The sequence below is a fragment of the Anneissia japonica genome, unplaced genomic scaffold, assembly GCF_011630105.1.
Source record: "Anneissia japonica isolate Jap-2015-1 unplaced genomic scaffold, ASM1163010v1 scaffold685_len2926416_cov193, whole genome shotgun sequence".
In the NCBI taxonomy this organism is placed as follows: domain Eukaryota; kingdom Metazoa; phylum Echinodermata; class Crinoidea; order Comatulida; family Comatulidae; genus Anneissia; species Anneissia japonica.
The window spans coordinates 588,804-610,498 of record NW_022692922.1 but is presented as its reverse complement, the minus strand read 5'-3'; the positions used below and the strand labels follow the sequence as shown (position 1 = coordinate 610,498).

The 21,695-nt window shown below is 33.1% G+C and overlaps 1 protein-coding gene across 1 annotated transcript in view; it reads left to right on the top strand.

The window, feature by feature from the left end:
* The window catches only part of LOC117100497 (multidrug resistance-associated protein 5-like), a 36,065-nt gene that overhangs the window by 6,680 nt on the left and 7,690 nt on the right, over positions 1–21,695 (top strand). Inside the window, exons 5-11 of the mRNA XM_033240213.1 lie at positions 237–506; positions 2,208–2,411; positions 15,131–15,377; positions 18,318–18,505; positions 19,325–19,465; positions 19,889–20,018; positions 21,104–21,386. Of these exons, the coding sequence (XP_033096104.1) occupies positions 237–506; positions 2,208–2,411; positions 15,131–15,377; positions 18,318–18,505; positions 19,325–19,465; positions 19,889–20,018; positions 21,104–21,386 (1,463 nt within the window). The remainder of the gene's footprint in view (positions 1–236; positions 507–2,207; positions 2,412–15,130; positions 15,378–18,317; positions 18,506–19,324; positions 19,466–19,888; positions 20,019–21,103; positions 21,387–21,695) is intronic.

The window sequence follows — 21,695 nt, the reverse complement described above, 5'->3', positions numbered from 1 at the left end:
AATTAATTTATATTTGGTGGGTAGGACTGCATTAATTTCTGCTCATTAATATTCATTTTGAAACTATTGACTAAAAATTGCATTTATTTAGATTATATATGTTCAGTAAAAATGTAAAAAACTAACCTAAACTGGTGCTCCCTTTTTACATCATAATCTTAAATAATTAAAATACATCTTTTATGTCCTGTCTTAATAATATCCCTGTTAAGTGTACTTCTAATCATCTTCCACAGGGTTGTCTTCTAGGTGTCTGTGGTAGTGTAGGAACAGGTAAAAGTTCATTATTGTCTGCCATTTTGAACCACATGGTACGCACCAAAGGCAGTATTGCTACAGACGGTTCTTTTGCATATGCTGCACAACAATCCTGGATTATCAATGCAACAGTCCGTGAGAACATCCTTTTCGGAGAACCTTTTAACGAAGAACGCTACAAGAGAGCACTTTTTGCCTGCTGCCTTTTGGAAGATCTCAAGTCCTTGTCAAATGGAGATGAAACAATTGTAATTTTTGAATAATAGCATTTTTTAAAATTTATTTAATATTTATAAGAAAATCAGATATCCTGTTTACATTACATGTACATGCCATATGCAATTAATATAAGTCCTCACTTGGAAATGTCTTGGATTTTCTTTTTTAATTTTGATACGGTACTAATGAAGGTTCAACCTAAAACATGTAAACTATAAAATCTTTTGTTATATTTCTTATCTGCTTGGTGTTTTTGATAAAGTGCATCATTTTGGCTCTATCATCAAAGATTTCAGCTTCAGTAATTTGCTAGAAGATCTAACCACACAAATGAAAATTAATTGGAAAAAATATGGAAACATAAAACTTAAATAATATAGTTTTCTGATAGTCACAGTTAGTTTTCAATACATAATTTAAAAAAAAACAAAACAAAACAAAAATCGAAACAATATCTACATCTGTAAAACTATAGCCTGTACTTTACAGACTAGCAAACTGTAATTGAAAAAACCATGGACTTTGTTCACACAGTGAACTTCTAGGGACCATAATAATGAATACACACTTTCCAACATACTTAGTAGTGAACTTGTCAGCTAAAACATTCCAGTGCGTATATTTTTAGCTAATGATAATAAATAATAATAAATAACTTAACCAATACCCTCATGTGTTGCATACTATATCTACAATTGTGGTAGCCTTAGCCCTTTCGATCCAGTATCCTTCTTTACCTTTGATAACAGAGGAAATTTGGGATGAACTAATATGCCCTGCCAACCTTTTTTTTATACATTTAATGACATTCATAAATAAATATAAGTACATATACTTGATTTACAAGTTAGTTTTAAAGTATTATTACCAAGATGTAAACTTTAAACAATAGAACTTTTAAACTTTATGCCTTACTGTAAAATGTTTATGAACCTAATTTAGTCATAAATCACTCAACAATTCAAGCACATTAAGTGGTAAAGTAGCATTTTTGTTGCATTCCAATCTTAGGCTCCTAGGTTCAAATCCTGACATTTCTTATGACTGAAAAATAAAGCAACCACACATCCTAAGCCTTAGAGACTAAAAGCATCATTACATCCTGTAATAATTGATAAGGATGTGTAAGATAAAATAATAAAATAACAATATATTAAATTTTATTTAACACAATATTACTTTATTGTCCATTTCACAGCATTGTACAATTGAAAGTTGACTCAACTAAAATTTTAACCAGTGCATGATAAAAAGCTTCAGTCTACCTTTAAACCTGTATTCAATATCTTTTATTTTGGCAACTAAATTTTTTTAGTAGGTCTATAATATTTTTAGCAATATTTGTTTGCTTTTTTTTTCTAAATTTGCTTACCATTAACTCTAAAAAATTACAATACAGTACTGTTCAACGCGATGAGTAGGTCTCCCACTAGCGATGAGAGTTGAACTGGGGCTACCACCTGTTTGGCCAACAGAGCTAAGCTGCTATCACTTACAAACTGACAAAATTTGGTTGAAATAAATGTATGTGGCATGTTGTACAGATTTATAATAAAAATTAAAAGGAATATTAGAAAGATGGTTATAAAATTGAAGTAAGTAAAAGGTTAAAGTTATAAATTGCTAGTATAGAAATATGTAGCTTAAAATTTTGTTCATTTTTTAAAGATTTTTCATTTTTACGACCCAAGTAATGCCAAATAAAAATGTGTAATTTTTCCTTTAAACAGATTGGCGAACGAGGTATGAACCTGAGTGGTGGGCAGAAGCAACGGGTGAGCCTAGCGAGGGCACTGTATGCAGATCATGATATCTACTTATTGGATGATCCGTTAAGTTCAGTGGATGTTCATGTTGGTCAACACCTCTTTACTCACCTAATCCTCCAAGAACTAAAAAACAAAACTGTCATATTTGTCACTCACCAGTTACAGGTAAGTTTTAAAAATGTTGAACCATTCTTGTAAACTACGGTATGGTATGTACACGCAAAATAGAATGGCTGACATTTCTTTTTATTGTTATATTCTGAAATGTTTGGTTTTATAACCCCAAATATATTGGTTTCCAAAGCATTTTGTATATAAAAATGTTTTGCTACAAAAATACTTTGCAGACAAAGAACAAAAAATAAATTTTATAATCCAATGTTCACATTTGTGTGTACTACTTTAAAGCAATTGTGACACACCGGCTTGACAAATTTTTTGATGAACATAATATTAAAGAACAAATAACAAGTCTCTCTGCATTAACCTTTATTTGATAAACCCGACAATAAACTAGGACATTATGTTCTGTGGCCTAATACTTACAGTGTATTCTGATTGGTCATATATTTTTGCTTGATTGACACTTTAAAAAGGTCCATAGCTTAATGCTGGACCTACTTTTTTGATCTTTTAAGTAAGATTGCTTTATCCTGCTAATGCTTTTAATAAACTAAGCATGTGTTCCCATGTGTACTTTATTTTTTGCAATTTATTTCTAACCGACCAACAGGAATGAAGTTCCCAATTACAGGTGTTGCGATACATAGAAATACTTCATTTAACCTACAAAATTAATTACAGTACTAAAATATTTTTAAAAAGTGACAATTATATTATATTCCGGGTAACGTTGGAAAACAAATTTACAAACACATGTACGAAAAATCTTTAAAAGAAACACTCCCAAAGAATGAACAATCAAGAATGAGCAGAATAATATAAAAGTCACATTTTTGGGAACATGTAAATTCAATGTGACAAACTCAAACCCTCACAAGATAAATGTACAAACAACACAGAAGAAAAATTATTCCATTTTTTGAAGATTCACACTACAAAATTGAAAAGGAAATAAATCAGTGATAATGGCGACTTGGAACTTAAAAATGAAAAGAAAAGTAAGAATACAAATCTTAACAAGATGAAAGTTTGACTGATGATGGGCACAAACATCCATTGAAATATTCACCGAATATTCACAGTGTCTGACATTAAATTGATTGCGAAAAAGGATTGTTGAATATAGGCCAAGTTATTTTGAAAATATTATTCCATTTTTTGAAGATTCACACTACAAAATTGAAAAGGAAATAAATCAGTGATAATGGCGACTTGGAACTTAAAAATGAAAAGAAAAGTAAGAATACAAATCTTAACAAGGTGAAAGTTTGACTGATGATGGGCACAAACATCCATTGAAATATTCACCGAATATTCACAGTGTCTGACATTAAATTTATTGCGAAAAAGAATTGTTGAATATAGGCCAAGTTATTTTGAAAATACAATTAAGTTATGTATTCAGCAACTCCACTCATGCATGTTTACATAATAATAATAATAATAATAATAATAATAATAATAATAATAATAATAATAATAATAAATTGTAACATTTGTATTGTACTCTGGGGCAGATGCAAGGGGATGCAGGGGGTGCAGGTGCAGGGGTGTGCAGATGCAGGGGTGTGCAGACATTGCAATTGCACCCTCTAAATTGTATGAAGAAAAATAACTGTTGTATTGTATTGTTGATATGAATTGCCGGTAAGATTTCTGAGGTACGAAAGAGGTCCATATTCTCAAAATTTTCTCTCACACCCTTAGTGCAAAATCCTGCATCTGCCCCAGTTACAGTACTTGTTAAGACAGTTTTTGACATTGGCACTTATGTAATTAACCTTATTTCTGACTGCAAAGAACTAGAGAGTACACTTGCGATTATGCATGGTCAAGCACTCTCTGGTGGAAGGCGGAAATTAGTATAGGCAAGACTTAAGTATTTACTTATCTGTGTCAAGTAGTACTGTCAATGAGTGTTTGTCCCATTATGGTGCCATATAGGTCAGGAAACAGTATTTTTAAAACTAAGTTCAGTTGATTTATTTAACATGAGCTTTTGATGCCAGGTATCAGACACCCTTCATCATAAAGTTTGGGCCTAAATATGGAAAAATATGTTTGAATTGTACTTCCATATTTTGAGGACTTCTCCACAGTGGCTTGTAATTGCGATACATATATTTGGTTCGGTAGATCAGGTAATGTAATAAATTATCACTCAAGTCAGCGAGATATGTAGCAAACTCAATCTTTAGTCTTGGTATACATAAAAATAATGTAAAAAATTTAAAAGAGTAAATGTGTACAGTATGATCCTTGTTGAAGATCAACACAGGAATGTTGCATTACTTCACTGGAGGTGCACGTCGGCCGCAGTGGGGTGCCTGTGCTCAGTACACATAGACATCTTATTCTTTGAGTAGTGATTTGTTTTTCGCACACATATGTTATTATATAGCATAGAAGAACCAACAGCTCAACTTTCCAATCAAAGAGCAAGGTGATTAGCACAAAGTGTCGTTCACAAAGTAGAGTGGCATTTGCAAGCCTTAAACTCGATCTTTTTTGCATCAAAATCCAATACCTTAGGCATACATCTTGTCAGTGGAAACTAATCTCTGATTTTTGGACAGTAAAATTATTTTGTATCTTGGCTAACTTGCTCACTCACTCCAAGAATCCATGTTTTGAAAACGTGTACTGTTCTTCCTTTGGTGTTCCAAAAAATCATTTTCAAAACACCCAATTGGTTTTGTGCCATGCCAAAAATGTTTTTTGTGATGCAGGTTTTAGCAGCAACACAAATAGTGGTATCAATTTGTCTTAATCGGTCTCAAGTTTCAGACTGAATTTTGGGTAATAACGATGTAACTGTTTCTTTTTTGAGTCACAATTTAGTTGTCACATATTTTGTTTGAAAAATTTATACTGGGGGAAAAAAAAGATTCTCTTATTTTTTAGTACATAAGTCTCTATCAATCTTTGCTTATTCTAGTACAGTTAACAGATTTTTTTTAAAAGGTGAGAATGTCTTGTATTCAACATGAAAAAAATCCAACAAATGTCACACACTTTGTTAAAAGTCTTTAACAGAATCTTTGCTGAAACTAACCACATATCCTGATGCAGTAGGAACATCTGCCGAATATTAGGAGGTGTTGGCAGATTTGTTTAGCAGCCTATACTGGCCTGAGCCTATCCACCGCCCTCAGGGACCAGCATAAACCTACTTTTCACCTTCATATTTCACCTTCTGTAACCATAAACAGGTAGCACATGGACCCCTTCATCACCCTTTGCAAATCTGTCAACTGCAGCTAAGCTATGTGATGTAAACAGCATTTTTAGCACTTCCCACTGCAAATGTGTACTTTCATCACAGTGGCCCAAGGGTTTTGGTGAGAGTTGCACCTCAATCAATATCTTACATAGCTGTCGCTACCCACAATATGTCTGGGTGTATGTGAAATCTAATTTAATTAGTATGAAAGTTAAAATATCAAAAAAATATAGAAAGGTAGACCTACCTGTAAACAACATAGAGGCTGAACAAATTAAATTGTGATTGGTGATATCCTCTGTCAACAACCATACTGTAAATATATAATAATTTACTTCTTACTTCATATAATATAATATATAATATGTATTATATAATATATATTGAATGTATAATTAAACATATATATATAAATATATTAAATATATTAAAGTAAATAATATATAAATATATATTTTATTATATTAAATATAAATATATTGAGTATAAAATATAATTTGTCTTTTGCACTAACCTCTGTATTAATATTTATTACTTGTATAAGCATCAGGAAAAAGAATTTTACTTGTGAATTTTTCAATAAGTGATAATAAAAGTATCTTGTATCTTTAAAGAATTAAATGTGTTCAGACAAATCTCAATTTTTTGATTTATCAGTGCAGTTTTTAATGTGGTGTAGCAAGCTTCACTCCCTTGACACTTAACTGTGACCTTTGGTAACATTAGATTAATAAGTATTTTGCAAAATTTTTTTAGCTTTAGTTTTTAATATTTTGCTACTTCTCATTCAAATATGCCAGAACAGAAAGCTAGACTATATATTTGTATATGAGACACAAAATTTAAGCTTAAGCCACAGCATGTTGTAAGTCAGGGTTTATTGTCCATCTAAGTCTCCTGCATCTCTACTGTCCCTTAAAGTCTCTTTCTGTTTATTTAATTCTCTAGTGCAGATGTGCTTTCTCAAGCATCATGTACATGTGTACTGCCCCTTTAAGTCCTTTGTATTGAGGTTTTTTTTTTTATAGGTATATTGTTCCTTTAAGTCTGTTGCATAGGTAGACTGACTCTTTTAATTTTCCTGTACAGGTGTACTTTCCTTCTAAAATTTTCTTTACCTTTAAGTGTTTACTGTAAGTTTCTTATACGTATGTACAGGTTCACTGTCCCTTTAAGTGTATTACACAGGTAGAATGTCTTTCCCTTTAAATCTCCTTTGCAGGTGTGCTGTCCCTTTGGTGTCCTGTACAGGTGTACTGTTTTTCTTTGATAATATTTTATGAGTCATTAGAGAAGCTAGGCCCTGACTGACTGCTATTTATGTACATCAAGAAAAGGTTAACAGTAATTTGTGGATATCATGCTCCATCTGCACAATAAGCTTCTTAAATGTGTAATAGAGAACTTGAACTCTGACCCAAATAGCATTTATCATTTTATGGTGTTTGGCAAAATTATGGGGGAGCTATGCAAGATTTTTCCAGTATTCAGACGTTTAAAGTTAAGTACTTTATTGGAGAGTACCTTTTTATGTTTTTTGAATATAGTTTAATTTGGCTTCTAAAAGATTACTTAATCAATGAAGTATCAATGTAAAGTTTTCCATTGTTAAGGCCAAAATTTATTGTTGCTTAACAATACAAGAGAAGATTTGTAACACCAGATGGTGCACACCATTGGATGACATCAGTTGAAGATGATTTGAACAGATTTGGTTGGTTCAGTCAGCAAAGGTGATCACCTTTGCTGACCATCATCAGAAAAGGTGAACAAAACTGAGGCGTATGAAAAATACAATTTGTTTTAACGGAGGAATGTTACGCTTATACGCAACATGGGCAGATCTAGAGAAAAAAATTTGGGTAGGAGCCGTGCACCGTGCCATGCACCGAGCGGTGGCGGTGGGTGGGAGGTGGTGGTGTTTGGGATTTTTGATTAGCAATGCGACCATAGCCACTGGTACATGAGATTTAAATCGAAAATTAGGTTGTTTTAGAGTATCATGCTTATCTTCTCTTTCCTTTTCTCCTATCTTTTTTTGGGTGGTCCTAGCCCTTGATTAACCCCCTTCCCCGCTCACTGTTCCACTCTTGCACAAAACCAAATTATCAGTTTCAAATTTGTTTTTGTTTTTTGTTTTTTATTTAAGAACATTTAATAATCATTGACTATTAACATTTGATGATTTGTGCAACTGTAAAACATGTTTCATAGGTTTCATGTGACATAGACCAATAATACTGAAATATAAACAATATAATGACCTCAAAACTTTCAATTAAAAAAATGTTCATTAAAATTGAGATTAGACATCTTTCATTGAGACACATAAAAGGAAACTCATCCTTTTAGTACAAATATCCTTAAGTTGATTACCAGCCAATTTAAGTATGCAAAGAATAATGGGACACTACTTAGGTGAGACTTTTTTTATTCCTTGTTTCTCGTACTTATTTTTTTAAAGATTATCGGAGGAGGGCGGAATGAAAATAAAAATAAAATTTTGTTTTCTTATTCAGAAATAGTTTTGCCAAAATCATCCAAACGGAGAACGAGGGCGTAATAAAAATAAGAAAAAAAATGTTCTGAAATTTTTACTTTTTCGTGACAGTGGGTGCGCTGATTGGCCAAAAATAAAATTTCCTTTTTATTCGAAATCATCAGTATCTGCAGTTGGCAGGTTCGCTAAACAAGGTATAAAAAAGTTTCGCCTTATCGCCTTATGTAATCCATAAATGAGCAGGGAAAACATTTTTGTTATGTTTATATACACAAAGTACAATGCCATATCCAGGATAGCCAGGAACAATATCAGTGTGGACCCACTTTACGCGTAAATTCAAATAATGTGGACCCATTTTCTTTAAAGTTGATTCATTTTACCTAAACATATGAAAAATCTGGACTCATTTTGCATAAGATTGCATAATTTGGACCCATTTTAAAAAAATGTGGACCCATTCTTTGTATACCCAATAGAAAAATTGTGAGGGACTGTTGTCCCAACTGTCCCAGTAGCTGGCTGTGGCATGGACGAATTATTATATTCCAAATTAAACTTTATTTTACATGTTTCTTAGCTTGTCTCAGACAGTCTATTTTAATTATATTGTGTCCTTTATATCACAACTTAATTCTGCTTAAAGAGGTATTTTGTAACAATCTCTATCCAAATCCACTTTCATTGCCATTGATGTATGTTCTTATTTTGCTCTATTGTTTTTCAAGTTCATATTCAATCTGTATTTAAGTCTATTCCCTTCTGTCTGTCTGCCAATCAAAATATCAGATTCTTTAATACATGATCCTTGTTAAGTAGGTCTAGTTAGCTAACCCACTAGCGTCTAATTGTTGCTGGATAATTGGACTCCAGTGTTCTGACATGTGTAAATCTAATCACATGTCTGCCTCCCTAGTTGTTCATATTTTTCAGTTCATTGCAATGTAGGACGGCTTAAGTATTCAGTATGTTACTTACGTATATAGTATGCTACAGTGTATAATGTGTGAGCCCTAAATAGCTTCAACCACATTGTATTTTCTATTTACAGTGGCAGCGCCAGCAGGGGGGCCCAGCAGGGGGAATATTAAAGTCCCCCACCGGACAGGTCAAGCCCTCCATCGGACAGAGCTCGTCGGGCAGTCGGGACTAAAAAAATATAAAAATAGGCTCGCGCCAAGACGACACTAGTCTGTCACAATCTGAGAGCGTCATTTCTGGCCATCCAGAGGTTCCTATTCTTTTTTAAAAATCTCATTTGGGAGGGGGAACCCCTCACAAACCCTTCCCCCAGCTCAGGCATACAAGCTCAAGTCCCCCTGTCGGACAACTCAGCCCCCAGAAAATATATCCTAGAGCCGCCACTGTTTATTTAATGGAATTTTAATGATTATGGTACAACAGATGTTTTAATGTTCATCACCTTTTTTTTTTTTTAAACTTGTGGATGGACAAAATAATTCACAACCAGAATACAGACATACAAAACTGGAGTTTTATTTATATTTACATTGTAGACCTTAAGTAGGCCTTAAGTGTCAATTACGAAGGGAAATCATCCCAATCATATATCCGGGTTCAAACCTTGGAAATTACATGTCTTTTGTCTTCCGATGACCTTCACAATACTCTCCATTCACAAGCTTTTGTAATTCAACCTACTGATAATGAGAGGCAGATTTTTAATGAAGAAGTAAAATAAATTTTAAATAATTTTTTTTAAAGTTTAAATGACTTGGCAACAACTCACATTTCTAGGCACCTGCTTGCATCGTTTGTGTTTGTTGGTTTAACGATTCCAAAATCGGAAGCAAGAAAAAATTAATGAGCAGCCTTTTTATCCAGCTGTTATTTTTATTACTGCTTGACCTCCAGTTTGAGTTTATTAATTATTTTGAAAATCAACAGTGTTTTTTAAAGTTATAAATTTTTGAAATAAAATATAAAGAACTGCTTTTTATTTGACAAATAGTTTTTAGGCTTCTTGTATCTTTAACTAAACTGGTATGTACATAGCAGTGGTCTGTTAATATGTTTTTTAAGATATAGGCCTGCTGTCTTCATAGAGATAGTATAGAAAAATGGAAGTTTGTTTTACAAGCTTATGTTTTGGGGTCAGTAGGTAACTTTTTTGTTCTATTCAGTCGAGCTCATTGTGAACGCGCATGGTGCGCTTTTATGCAGGCGTGCATTCTTTTCTTCGAATTGGTAGTTAGCGGTGTTTGTTTTTTGTAAAAGGCATTGCATTCTTCCCCAATCGGGGTGGGGGGGAAACTCACCCACCCACACTTCCCTTAGTTACTTATGTGTCAGGTTTTTTGGTCACCAACTTTGCATTATAACATCACTGTTCCAATTTTGGGGTTATTATGCACGGTGTTACATCTTTTAGTAGCAATGCCAACAGGCCACTCTTGTGTGTCTATTATCGCCAAACAATTTTTTTCATCATTTACTTTGGAAAGTTTTACCGTATGGACACATAAATGTAACAGGTAAGACAAGAACCCAGGCCACTATGGTGAAAAGGAGTGATAAAAAATGTCAGGGTTTGGTGGATGAAAAAAGCTTTGAGGGCTTTTGAGCCCTTTTTTCTGGCTATCCCACTTAGGCCATGCCACCAGACCCCACTTACTGTAGGTAGGTCCCTAGACCAGGGGCAGTTAAATCGTTGCCATTCTTGATTGTTCCAGAATTAATAATAATAATATATATATGTTATACTAAGCTATAACAATTATAATAATAATAATAATAATAATAATAATAATAATAATAATAATAATAATAATAATAATAAATAATCATAATAATAATAACTACTTTATTTTAACAGGAAAACTTGTTCACCCGGTAATTATCTGTTTCAAAGTAAACCAAACATGTATAGTAATTAATTTTAATACTCAACAATTAATTTCAATATCAAAAGTTATATTAGAATGTGTTCTTTAAATTCAGAAATGTTTGCTGAATTTCTGTACTTATGATAATATTAATACATATATATATTACAAACTATGCATTGTGGTACTCAATAATATGATAGCAATAATATAACAAATATAACCAGTTTTGAGAGAAATTATAACATTTTAAGAAATAATGTTTGAGTTTGATATTTTTGATATAAAATATACGAGTAAAGATTGCTGATGGCCAGTGTATGAGCATGGCTTGTGCCATCTGTTGTGTTCTGCTACATGTAATGATTTGTAGGTTAACCTTCGAGATATGGGAAATTATTTGTCAAAGGCATTATTCAGACAGAAAGATTCGAAAAAGTTCAAGTTTATTTAGGTTACTGTGGTAAAACATTGTCATTCAAAATGTTCAACATCTGTTCAATCATTCCCTCTTTTTAAAATGTTATCTGGAAATATACGTTTTATTACAAATGAGTAATACTAATTTTTTGGAGGTTTTGACCTCAACATAGAGTTTTTCCTTTAAATCAAGTAATATGGTAAACCATCATAATTGTGTACTAAGCGGTTGGTGTACATATATTTAGTTAGAAATCTTTCCTTTTTTCCGGATACTCAATCAATTTTGGGACATTGTTCTTCCTTGGGGTCCAGATAACAAACATTTAAGTTACAATTTTACATACTAAATTAAATTATAATAAATAATTATATGAAGAATTAAAGTATACGAAGCAAATTTAAATCAGATTTTTGAAAGATTTTAAAGTAAGTGAATGTATAATGCTGTGATGGTAGGTTATTCTGAAGTTAGTGAGAATCATACTTAATAGTTGTTTTTACAAGATTCATTGGCAATTTTGGCAAGACAAAGTTTTTTAAATTGCTTCTTATATTTTTGTTGTGACAGTCATCAATAAGCATAAAAATTGCAAACGCTAGAGCCAGTGGAGCAGCATAGTTACCAACCTGAGAGATTTGAAATGCGTGAGTGACTACACCATTTGTCTGGTTGGGGCTTCCGACGGGGTCCAGACGTGGAGCCCCGGTTCTCTGTGTGCTGGTTCTCTGTTGATGAGCATTTTGAAGCTGTTTTAAAAGTGTTTTGTTGACTGTAAACAAGAAAGAGAAATTTTCTCGGTGAATTGATTATCAAACATGAATTTGTGATAATTCATTATCACGCACAGACTTGTGCTAAATGCGTGACAAATTTATGATCATGCATGTGTTTCTGCAAAATATATGTTTCATTCAAAATCACTGTGAAGTGCGTGACTGTCCCGCACGATGCGAGACGGTCAGTAACTATGGAGCAGTAGCCTTCAACAATGAAGTTTGCTACTAAGCGGAAGTAGAATCATAAAACGTACTTAAATAGACACGAACAGTACCTTAAATAGACAGGAACAGTACCTTTCAAACATTTAAATGTCATTACAAGAATATTGTGATCCCATCATTGATTAACACATATCAAATTTAGTGATTTCATAAGGTCACATGGCTGCATCAGTGTACTTTTCCTTCCAATCCTAGGGCCCTGCCACAAATTTATTTATTTTTTCATGAGTGCAGACCTGTCAACCCATACGCATTCGCCGTAAGTCTTACGCATTCCAAACAGATCTTACGGTATTACGTAGACACCGGCAAAACTTTCGCCTATCCTAAAATTTGAGTAAATTTTGTTTCTTTTTCAATTGGTAATGAATTTTACTATAACTAACATTCATCATCATAACATTCGCCCTCCATGATTATACGGTCCACTGCGCAAGCCCTTCTCCCCATGAAATCGCCATTAATATCGACTAAAATAGTCATCACTGCGCCCTCTCTAGCTACAGTATGTGCTTGGCCTTTGAATACACAGTCGTTCCCTGGGATGTAAGCTGAAAAAAAGGTGTAACATAAGAAGGGAAGATGCCTTTCGTTATCTTAAACTATCTTTCAATAACAACTGTATCTGAGATCATTGTAAACTCACTAATATCGATTAGATATGCCATTTAAGCCAAAGAGTCCAGGGGGCTTCAGCCCCTAGACCCCGACCGGGAGCCCTTGGCAGCCCCTGGCCCCCAGCCACTGTTTGTGCCTTCGGCACTTAATTTGTGTCACCCGATCTTACTCTTTGAAATTTCTCCAGGTTGACAGGTATGTGAGTGACTGAAAACAACTTCACTTTCCTATTACATCCTAGGAAAAATAAGCAGTGTTAATGATTTTTAGAGTATTGAATTTACAATACAAATGGTTTTATATCCTTAGGCGTACATTAAATTCACAATGATAGCCACAAAACCCCTCTCGTTGAAATTTGTTATTATTGTTTGACCTTGAAAAACTGCCAAACAAAATTGAATGTACAGTATATAACTACAAGAAGGTTATGCATTACATTTGACAATGTTTGCTTGAGCATTTTAAGTAGAAAAAATTGTTGCTTTTATGTAACACTCTGATATAGGTAGATGAATATAGTATAGCTACATGTGCTTCTCTATGGTGGTGACATGTAGCTAGCTGGTTTGTTACATAACTTAAACTTTAACCTAAAGGGTATTTTCTGTGCTAAGTTAATAAACTTGAAATTCAATATTTAAGTTGTTTACTTTTAATATGATATTCAAGCAAATTAGTGACTTGTAAATGAATATTAGTACTGTATGCGGAAATATTTTCCTTACCAGTTAACATGCATTCATCATCATTGTCATCATCATGATCTTCATGATCATCACCACTGTCATTGTTTCACATATTTTCGGCCCAATGCAGTGTTAAAGCCCCAAACTCACATCCACAACAAACCAAAACAGATGCATTATTAAATAATAAATTTATGATAAGATTTTACATTTATATAATGCATATTCTAACTATAAAGTTCAGTGAGACATATCTGTAGTTTGGCGAGGCTTGGGTGTGGTATGAAAACATCATTCCATTAATGTGTCAAATCACAGACATTTTGTCACATGATTTCATAGTGTGGAGAGTTTTAAGTTGGCTAGTAATCAATTTAAGGGTTTTTGTAGAAAAGTCTATGAATCAGAGAAAAACTGAACTGTTCAATCTGTATTTTTTATAATAAAATATGAATACTAGAATGTATTCAAGGAATAAACGGTGATATGATCAAAGTATTTGGTCAGATGAACAACATAAATAATGAATGGGTTGAAGGTATAGGTGATCTAGTTAGCAGTGATTACCATACATTATTTACGGAATAGGTTCCTTGCCGTGTATGTTAGTACCTAAATTTGCTCAAACGTTTGGCCACCCTCTGAATAACTGAAAGATAATTCAGACATTCAATTTCTGTGTAGTGCTCAAATGCGCCCGTAGATCTTGACAATCCCACACCTGGTGTTGACGTGGTGATTCGATGTAGGCCTGCTATAATCCTTCTGATCATATTCAAAATGTGAAAAGTGTCAGGTCTCAATCGCATGTTCATCCTAGAAAAACCCCTAGGATCGGCCTTGACAGATTATGATACCCAATGAAAAGTTAATTCAGCCTTGACAAAGACCTAGATTTGATAACCGTTTTTTTCAAAGTTGTCAAAAATCTACATAAATCTTGAATTAGCCTTCACAGAGACAACAATTATGATTGTTTAGAATGCATCACAAACCCATAAATGACGTGAATCAGCATTAACATGTGGTGGACATGAAGTATGATTATTTTTAATTATTATGATTCATAAGTGCATTAAAATGGAATTGATTTTAATGCAAATGTTGTAGTGCAATGCAACAAATGTTGTGTGTGGGCGTTACACTTAACAGACGGCAAGTATAACTTTGCACCACATTATCTATTCGGTAATAGCTTTTGCTCATTTAAGGAAACTCTCTTTCTTGGTCTAAATATCGCATAAGACTATTGTGTGAATAAACTTTATTTTACTTCATGAACAAATCCAACTCCCTTCCAACATGACCTGTATGTGATGACTATATTTTCCTACCAGATACTGAATGTAATGATCATGTAATAATGAGAAGCATACAGAGACATTTGCAAGATTGTGTTTATAATACTGATATATTACTGAATTTTCTGTTTCCTTTTTTAAAATGATTTTTGACACTAGTATTTAAGCCAGTGTGACAAGATTGTATTACTGAAGTCGGGTAGAATTGGTGAAACAGGCTCTCATACAGACCTGCTTACTCTCGATGGAGATTATGCTGGACTAATGCGATCTTACAATAGCAAACAGAAGAATAACAACAACCTAAGTCAGCAAAGACTTCAAGGAACACATGAGCAGTTAAAGAAAGTTGGGTTGATGCACAATGGAACTAGGAAGGAAGAAAGAAAAGAGATTCCGCAAAATGGTATGTTTTAAAATTTGCTGTCAATGCCATTATCATGTAATATAATTATCATAAGAATCACTCTCATCACTATCATCTTATCATTATAATCATCATACACACTCATATATCTTTTAGGTGGGCACACACTGAGCCAATAGTTTTCAGCTGATACTGTGGTGAATGTAACACGAGTCCTGTACAACATATCATTTCTTTAATGAAAGTCCACTTAGTTTGCCATCGACAATCGTGAATATGCTCCTCAATGTTTGTCTTAAATTAAATGTTTAAAAGATAACTAGCAAAATGATTTTTTATATACGACTTTACCGTGACGTCACTGGTAACAGAAGTAACAAGAGATCATGTAAATAATGCCGTGTAGGGTATCCACCGCGTACAGTCTTTGAGTGCATGCTGTAACCATGGCTGTAACTCTTTTGGTTTTAGTTACGTTGACATCTTAAAATCCCAATTTAACTGACCCTTTCTCTGTTGATTGCATTCCCCACATACGCACACAAATAGGCTAGGCTTTCTTTGAAATTGACCTAATAGGCTGCTGTTATTTTCGTACTCGAAAGTAGTTACTTGTATTCCAGACATCTCATGTCGTCCAACTCAACTAAACAACATGGCTGTGCACCCAGGGTATTTGAATATGTCTGGTATTTATAGACTAGACCAGTGTGAATTTATATTGTAAACAGACCATGTGACAGGCCCAAACGGATGGCAACTAACAGGTACGATATCGTGCAAAAATATATACCTACTGTACGTCTAATGTACACCTTCTACGCTGAGAGATCTGGCTAGCATGTTAACAATTAAGGATTAATTTTCAATCTTTACTGCAGAAAATAACAAATTTTCTATTGAGTCGTATAATAGTTTTTTTTTAACACAAATTTAGTCGGGAACTGTCAACAAATGTTACTGATAAATAAATGATAAATAAAAACTTGTTTCACCAATACCGACATTTAGTAGTGTATGACCTTTGATAACAGTATACATGACATGTTCTGCATTGTTATTGTTGCCGAAAATTGGGTGAACACAGCACGCAGCAGTGTGGGCTAGGCCTAACCGTAGTCGCTATTTTTTTTTTTATCTGTGTGCCGACAATTTGTTAATAAAATATGCTACGTGTTGTCAAGAATCGGAATTATTAGTATAATTATATATTGTAAAAGTATTACGCATGTACATGGTAAAGTAGCATATTCTAAAAGCGCTGGTCCACGAATAAATGGTCCCTAATTCTTGTCCGACCCTAAAAACACTTGTCTCAGGTGTTAGGCAAGTGGGTGGAAATAAAAAAAACACATGATTACCAAGATAATTTCTAAAATTTCAGTATTCGTACCGCTCGAAATACAAAAGAAGTTGAGTTTTCTTCTATTCCATTCCAGAGTTCTTCAAACATCTGCTTCCCTACAAAACAGCCATTCTTCGATCGTTTTTAGGTATTAGCTGACATTGGCCACTAAGTGGGCCACTAAGTGCACCAGTTTAAATTATCAAGCCTATTTTCTACCTGTTCCTCATCGACTTTTGAATGGTTATTTTGAGCTTCTTCGATTTCAACGTTATCTTTATATGTCTTTTGATTTGATTTATTTTGCATTCAATATCACACACATAACAATAACATTTTGAGAACGAACATAAAAAAAGGAGATGAGTACTAAATTGAATGCCTGGATGACCCATTAAGTCTAGTGATTGTACACCAGACTTATTTCCAATGGGGTCCAGAAGCCAGGGTAATTATTGCACAAGAGCGAATATTTACAGATAGTGATCTGGCAAGGTTTAGAATACATAGTAAAATATATAAAATAGGTAAACATAGGCCAATTTAAAATTAAAAATTAAAAAATTGTAAAAGTTAAAATTGAATATTAAAATTACTAATTGAGTAAATATAAAAACTGCATGTAGTAAAGGATAAAAACATGAAACATTAAAAATCAGTAAGTAAAAATTCTTTAAGCTTTCTCTTAAACATCCTGTGGTCAGTAATTTCTTTAAAATAATTGGGTAGAGCATTCCAGTCTCGGATACCAGTTGCAAAAAATGAAGTGTGATTAGCACCTTTTGTTTGAATAAAAAAAATTAAAAAAAATCCCCTTGGCTTATGTTTGGCCATTGCAAGCTTCTTGGAGTCCGGTGATGTCCAGATGCATAGGCCTATGACTTGATATGCATCAGCGGTTGTCAACAAATGAGTTACAGCCATGGTTACAGCATGCACGCAAAGATCGCACGCTTACACAATCTTTTGTTACTTTTTTTGCCAGTGACGTCACGGCAAAATCGTATATAATGGCCTATAACTTCATAAAAAAATTGCCAAAAAACGATTTTAAGGTCGATTCTATTATTAATGGCATATCAAAAATCCCCTCTAGAACACAAAATCATTTTGCTAGTTCTCCTTTAACAATACTACCCATTCTAAAGGCACACATAGCCAAACCCATAACAACCTGGTTCTTTCAATGTACTGTATAATATCGGGCAGGAAAAAAGAACATTTTTTTATATCGATCATCCAAAAGCTGGAATGAACTCCCACATAAATTAAAAAGTAATTTCGAAGAGATGTCAACTTTTCATTCAAAATCATTTCAAATAATGATTTAAAATTGTATTTTATTTTATGCATTGTTTATTACAATTTACACTGTATCTGTACTGAAAAGTGCACACAGTATAAAGAAGGATTAAATAAATAAATAAATAAATATTAATAAATAAAGTCTGCATAGTTTGCCATCAACATTCAGGATATGGCATCGTGTTGCCAAGCACTCACATAGAGTGGACATGGATTAACAAATCTAAGATCAAGATTAAATGATAAATTGATCAAATTATAAAATACTTATTGTCAAAGAAATTACCCTTAAGAGTTATTGTTAAATATTTCTTTAATCAAATTCTCAGACTTAGCAAATCCAGATGACGAGGAAAAGAGCGAGGGCAGGATTGATCCTAAGACATACCATCAGTATGTGCAAGCCGCAGGAGGCTACCTGATACTGGTGGTAGTTCTCTTCACCTTTGCCGTCACCATTGGTTGTGCTGTCTTCAACAACTGGTGGCTCAGCCATTGGCTACGTCAAGGTGGTGGGGTAAGGAATCAGTAAATGCAAGTCTTGAAGTGCACAATTTTAATAATAATAATAATAAGATTTATAAAGTGCACATACAGTATCCAGTGCAATAGTGCTCAAGGATCTTTTCTTCCCAAGTTTCGTCCAAAGTTGTTTATACATAGTTACTGTATCTATCTTTTGAAGTCATTGAATCTGCATCCACTTTTTAAACGTCTCCTTTTTTACTTTTTGATTCATTGTCAACATCATGCTAGTGTTATTTTCTAACTGCTAAGGAGGCACCTGATCCTGAAAACTGATGTTATATACATAAACCTCCATTGGCAGTGACGGTTTAAGCCCATCCTTTGTTTTGGGTGCTTGTGTTTTTTTTTACAATTATCATATAGAACATTAAGGATCCCAGATGACCAGCTTAGTATTGCTCAAGCCTTATAGACTTGGTTATAGATCATCCAGGTTCTCAAATCTGCTCTCCATTGTCCATATATAGAGACACGATTCAGAGCAATAGTAATCCAAATTGACTAGCATTCCATTCTTAAAACCTCGCATAAAACATTTGGCTGTAGAGTGTCGAGAGTAAGCACCAGCTCCAATCTCCAACATTCATAAAGAGACTTACATGTGCATTGAAGCTCTCAAATTCAGCTAGAGTTTTCATACCCTCAGTCTCATAATAAAGACTTAGTTAGAACATTGAGGATTGCAGAGGGTCAGGTGTCCGCAAGTCTCATAAAGGGACATGGTCTAAAGAACAGCCAGGGTTCCAAATGATGAGCTTTGCTGCATACGTCTCCCCCATTAAATACTTACTTAAATTTTTTTCATTAGGAAATTTATGAAGGAAATGTTACAATGAGAAGTATGGAAATCACAGATCATCCTGACCTAGCCTTTTACCAGACAGTCTATGGAATGATTGTCATAGTCTACATTCTCCTCACTATTCTTAGAAGCACATTTTTTGCAAAGGTAACCATATATTAAGCATTTCATCACAGAATACAATATTGGTTTGTTTCTGTAACATAAAATTTGACATTCTGTCTGTGATCTTTGATTATTACAGTATTTTATTTTATGAATTTAATAATGTCAATTAAGTAGTGTTCAGATTTACTTTTTGAGGTACAGTATTATGTATATTTGAAGAAAATACAAAATTATATAATAATAAAAATATTATTAATTCTTTATCAACATTTCTTCAGGTAATATCCTACCTTAGCCACAGAAATATTTCAAAGCACTTTAGTACAGAATATTTATGCATAACAAAGTGAAATTAATTTTTGAAGATGACAACAAAATCATTACCCCATGACATCTGAAATTTCCCCAAAGGTCACATGACTACAAATCATTACCCCATGACATCTTGAATTCCCCCCACAGGTCACGTTGCGTGCGTCATCCAAGCTTCACGACTCGATGTTCAACAGAGTTGTCACCGCTACTATGAGTTTTTTTGAGACGGTGCCATCTGGTCGGATTATGAATCGTTTTGCGAAAGACATGGACGAACGTAAGTAGATTGTGTTTGTCAGCTGAAGGGCTTACCTTGATTCCCAGGTACTCGCTACAAGAAAATGAAAGAACTGCTGAAGCATGCACAAGAATAATTTGTAATTGAAGTGCTAAAAACCTTGAGGATTAGATCCAATAATAAAGTAATCAATTTAAGGATTTTAGTAGTAAAATTTCAGCAAAAATCTGATTTGTTTTGATCTGCTTGTTATTATCAGTTTTTTGCATCATCACTTCTATGATAACATGACAGAGTTAATATTAGTTTCCAAGCTGTTTATATTATTATTGATCTCTATATTATACATGCTGTTATTTTAAATTATATAAATAACAACTATTTTGTTGTATATATTAATTACTATTTCTGTCAATTGCAAATCCCATGTTGTTTATTTCAAAACAGGTAGAATGTTCTATTATTGCTAAAGGGATGTTTCAGTTTTTCTCATTGGAAATGTGCTAGACTCGGGCTTAATGGGTCTTCCTGATGTTCAGTATTTTTATTTCATTCACAAATCATTTTCATTATTGTATGTGTATGTATGTCGAGCACTGGTACAAATCCAATCAATCCAGTTATTATTAGTATTCACAAACTTTAATGCCTCCTCTCCAATTACTAATGTGCTATCAGTCATAAGGTAAATAAAAAAAATGTAAATTTTAATCCCATATTTGAATTGCATTATTTTCATAATTAAGTAAGTTATTAACTTAAAATTGAAAATTGGAATTTAAAAAAAAAAATCCCCTCTAAATTTTCCAACAAATAACTTTCTGGTATTCTTTTGCATAGTTCCTTTTAATTTATTTCCAGTGAATGTAAGGATTTTTGTAAAATGTGTTTTAATCAGTGAAAACTTACAATGTGTGTTTTTGTTGAAGGCTAATAATTCATTTGATCTTTCAAATGAGCTATTCAAAATTTATTAAAATTTTTTTAGGTATTTTCCTGTCTTTTTGACATAAATTCATCTGATTTTCCAACTTTCTAAAATGTTCTACATTATTGAATATTTCCAGTTTATAAATAAATTTGTGAGTAACAATAATCATGTTAAATTGTTTTTTTTTTCCTAGTGGATGTACGTCTCCCTTTCAACATGGACCTCTTCCTTCAACAGACATTACTCATCATCCTCTCCTTAGTTACAGTTGCCAAAGTATTTCCGTATTTTCTCATTGCCGTGGTAATAATGGTCATCATCTTTGGTTTCCTAATTACTCTGTTTCGTCACGGTTTCCGAGAATCCAAGCAGCTTGATAACATTTTGCGATCACCATGGATAACACACATAGCCACCACTGTACCAGGGCTCCCAACCATACAAGCATATAATAAGACAAACCATTATGAAAAACAGTAAGTTTAACACACAAAATACAAGAAAATTTATTATCTCAATCTCAATAATCCTTTATTGTCCATTCATATAAAACAGAAATGTAATTTGAACTGGCGTACTATACATTTACAAATTTAAACAACAAAGGAAAAAGCACAACATCCATAAACACTATTAATATAGAAGTAAATAGTTGCTTAAATTGCACAATATTTTCGTTAATATAATTATTGTATTAATAATAAAATTAATTTTTACAGTATTAAATTATATAATTAAATGTTGCATGTCTTAATAATAATTGCACAATAATATGACTAATTCAT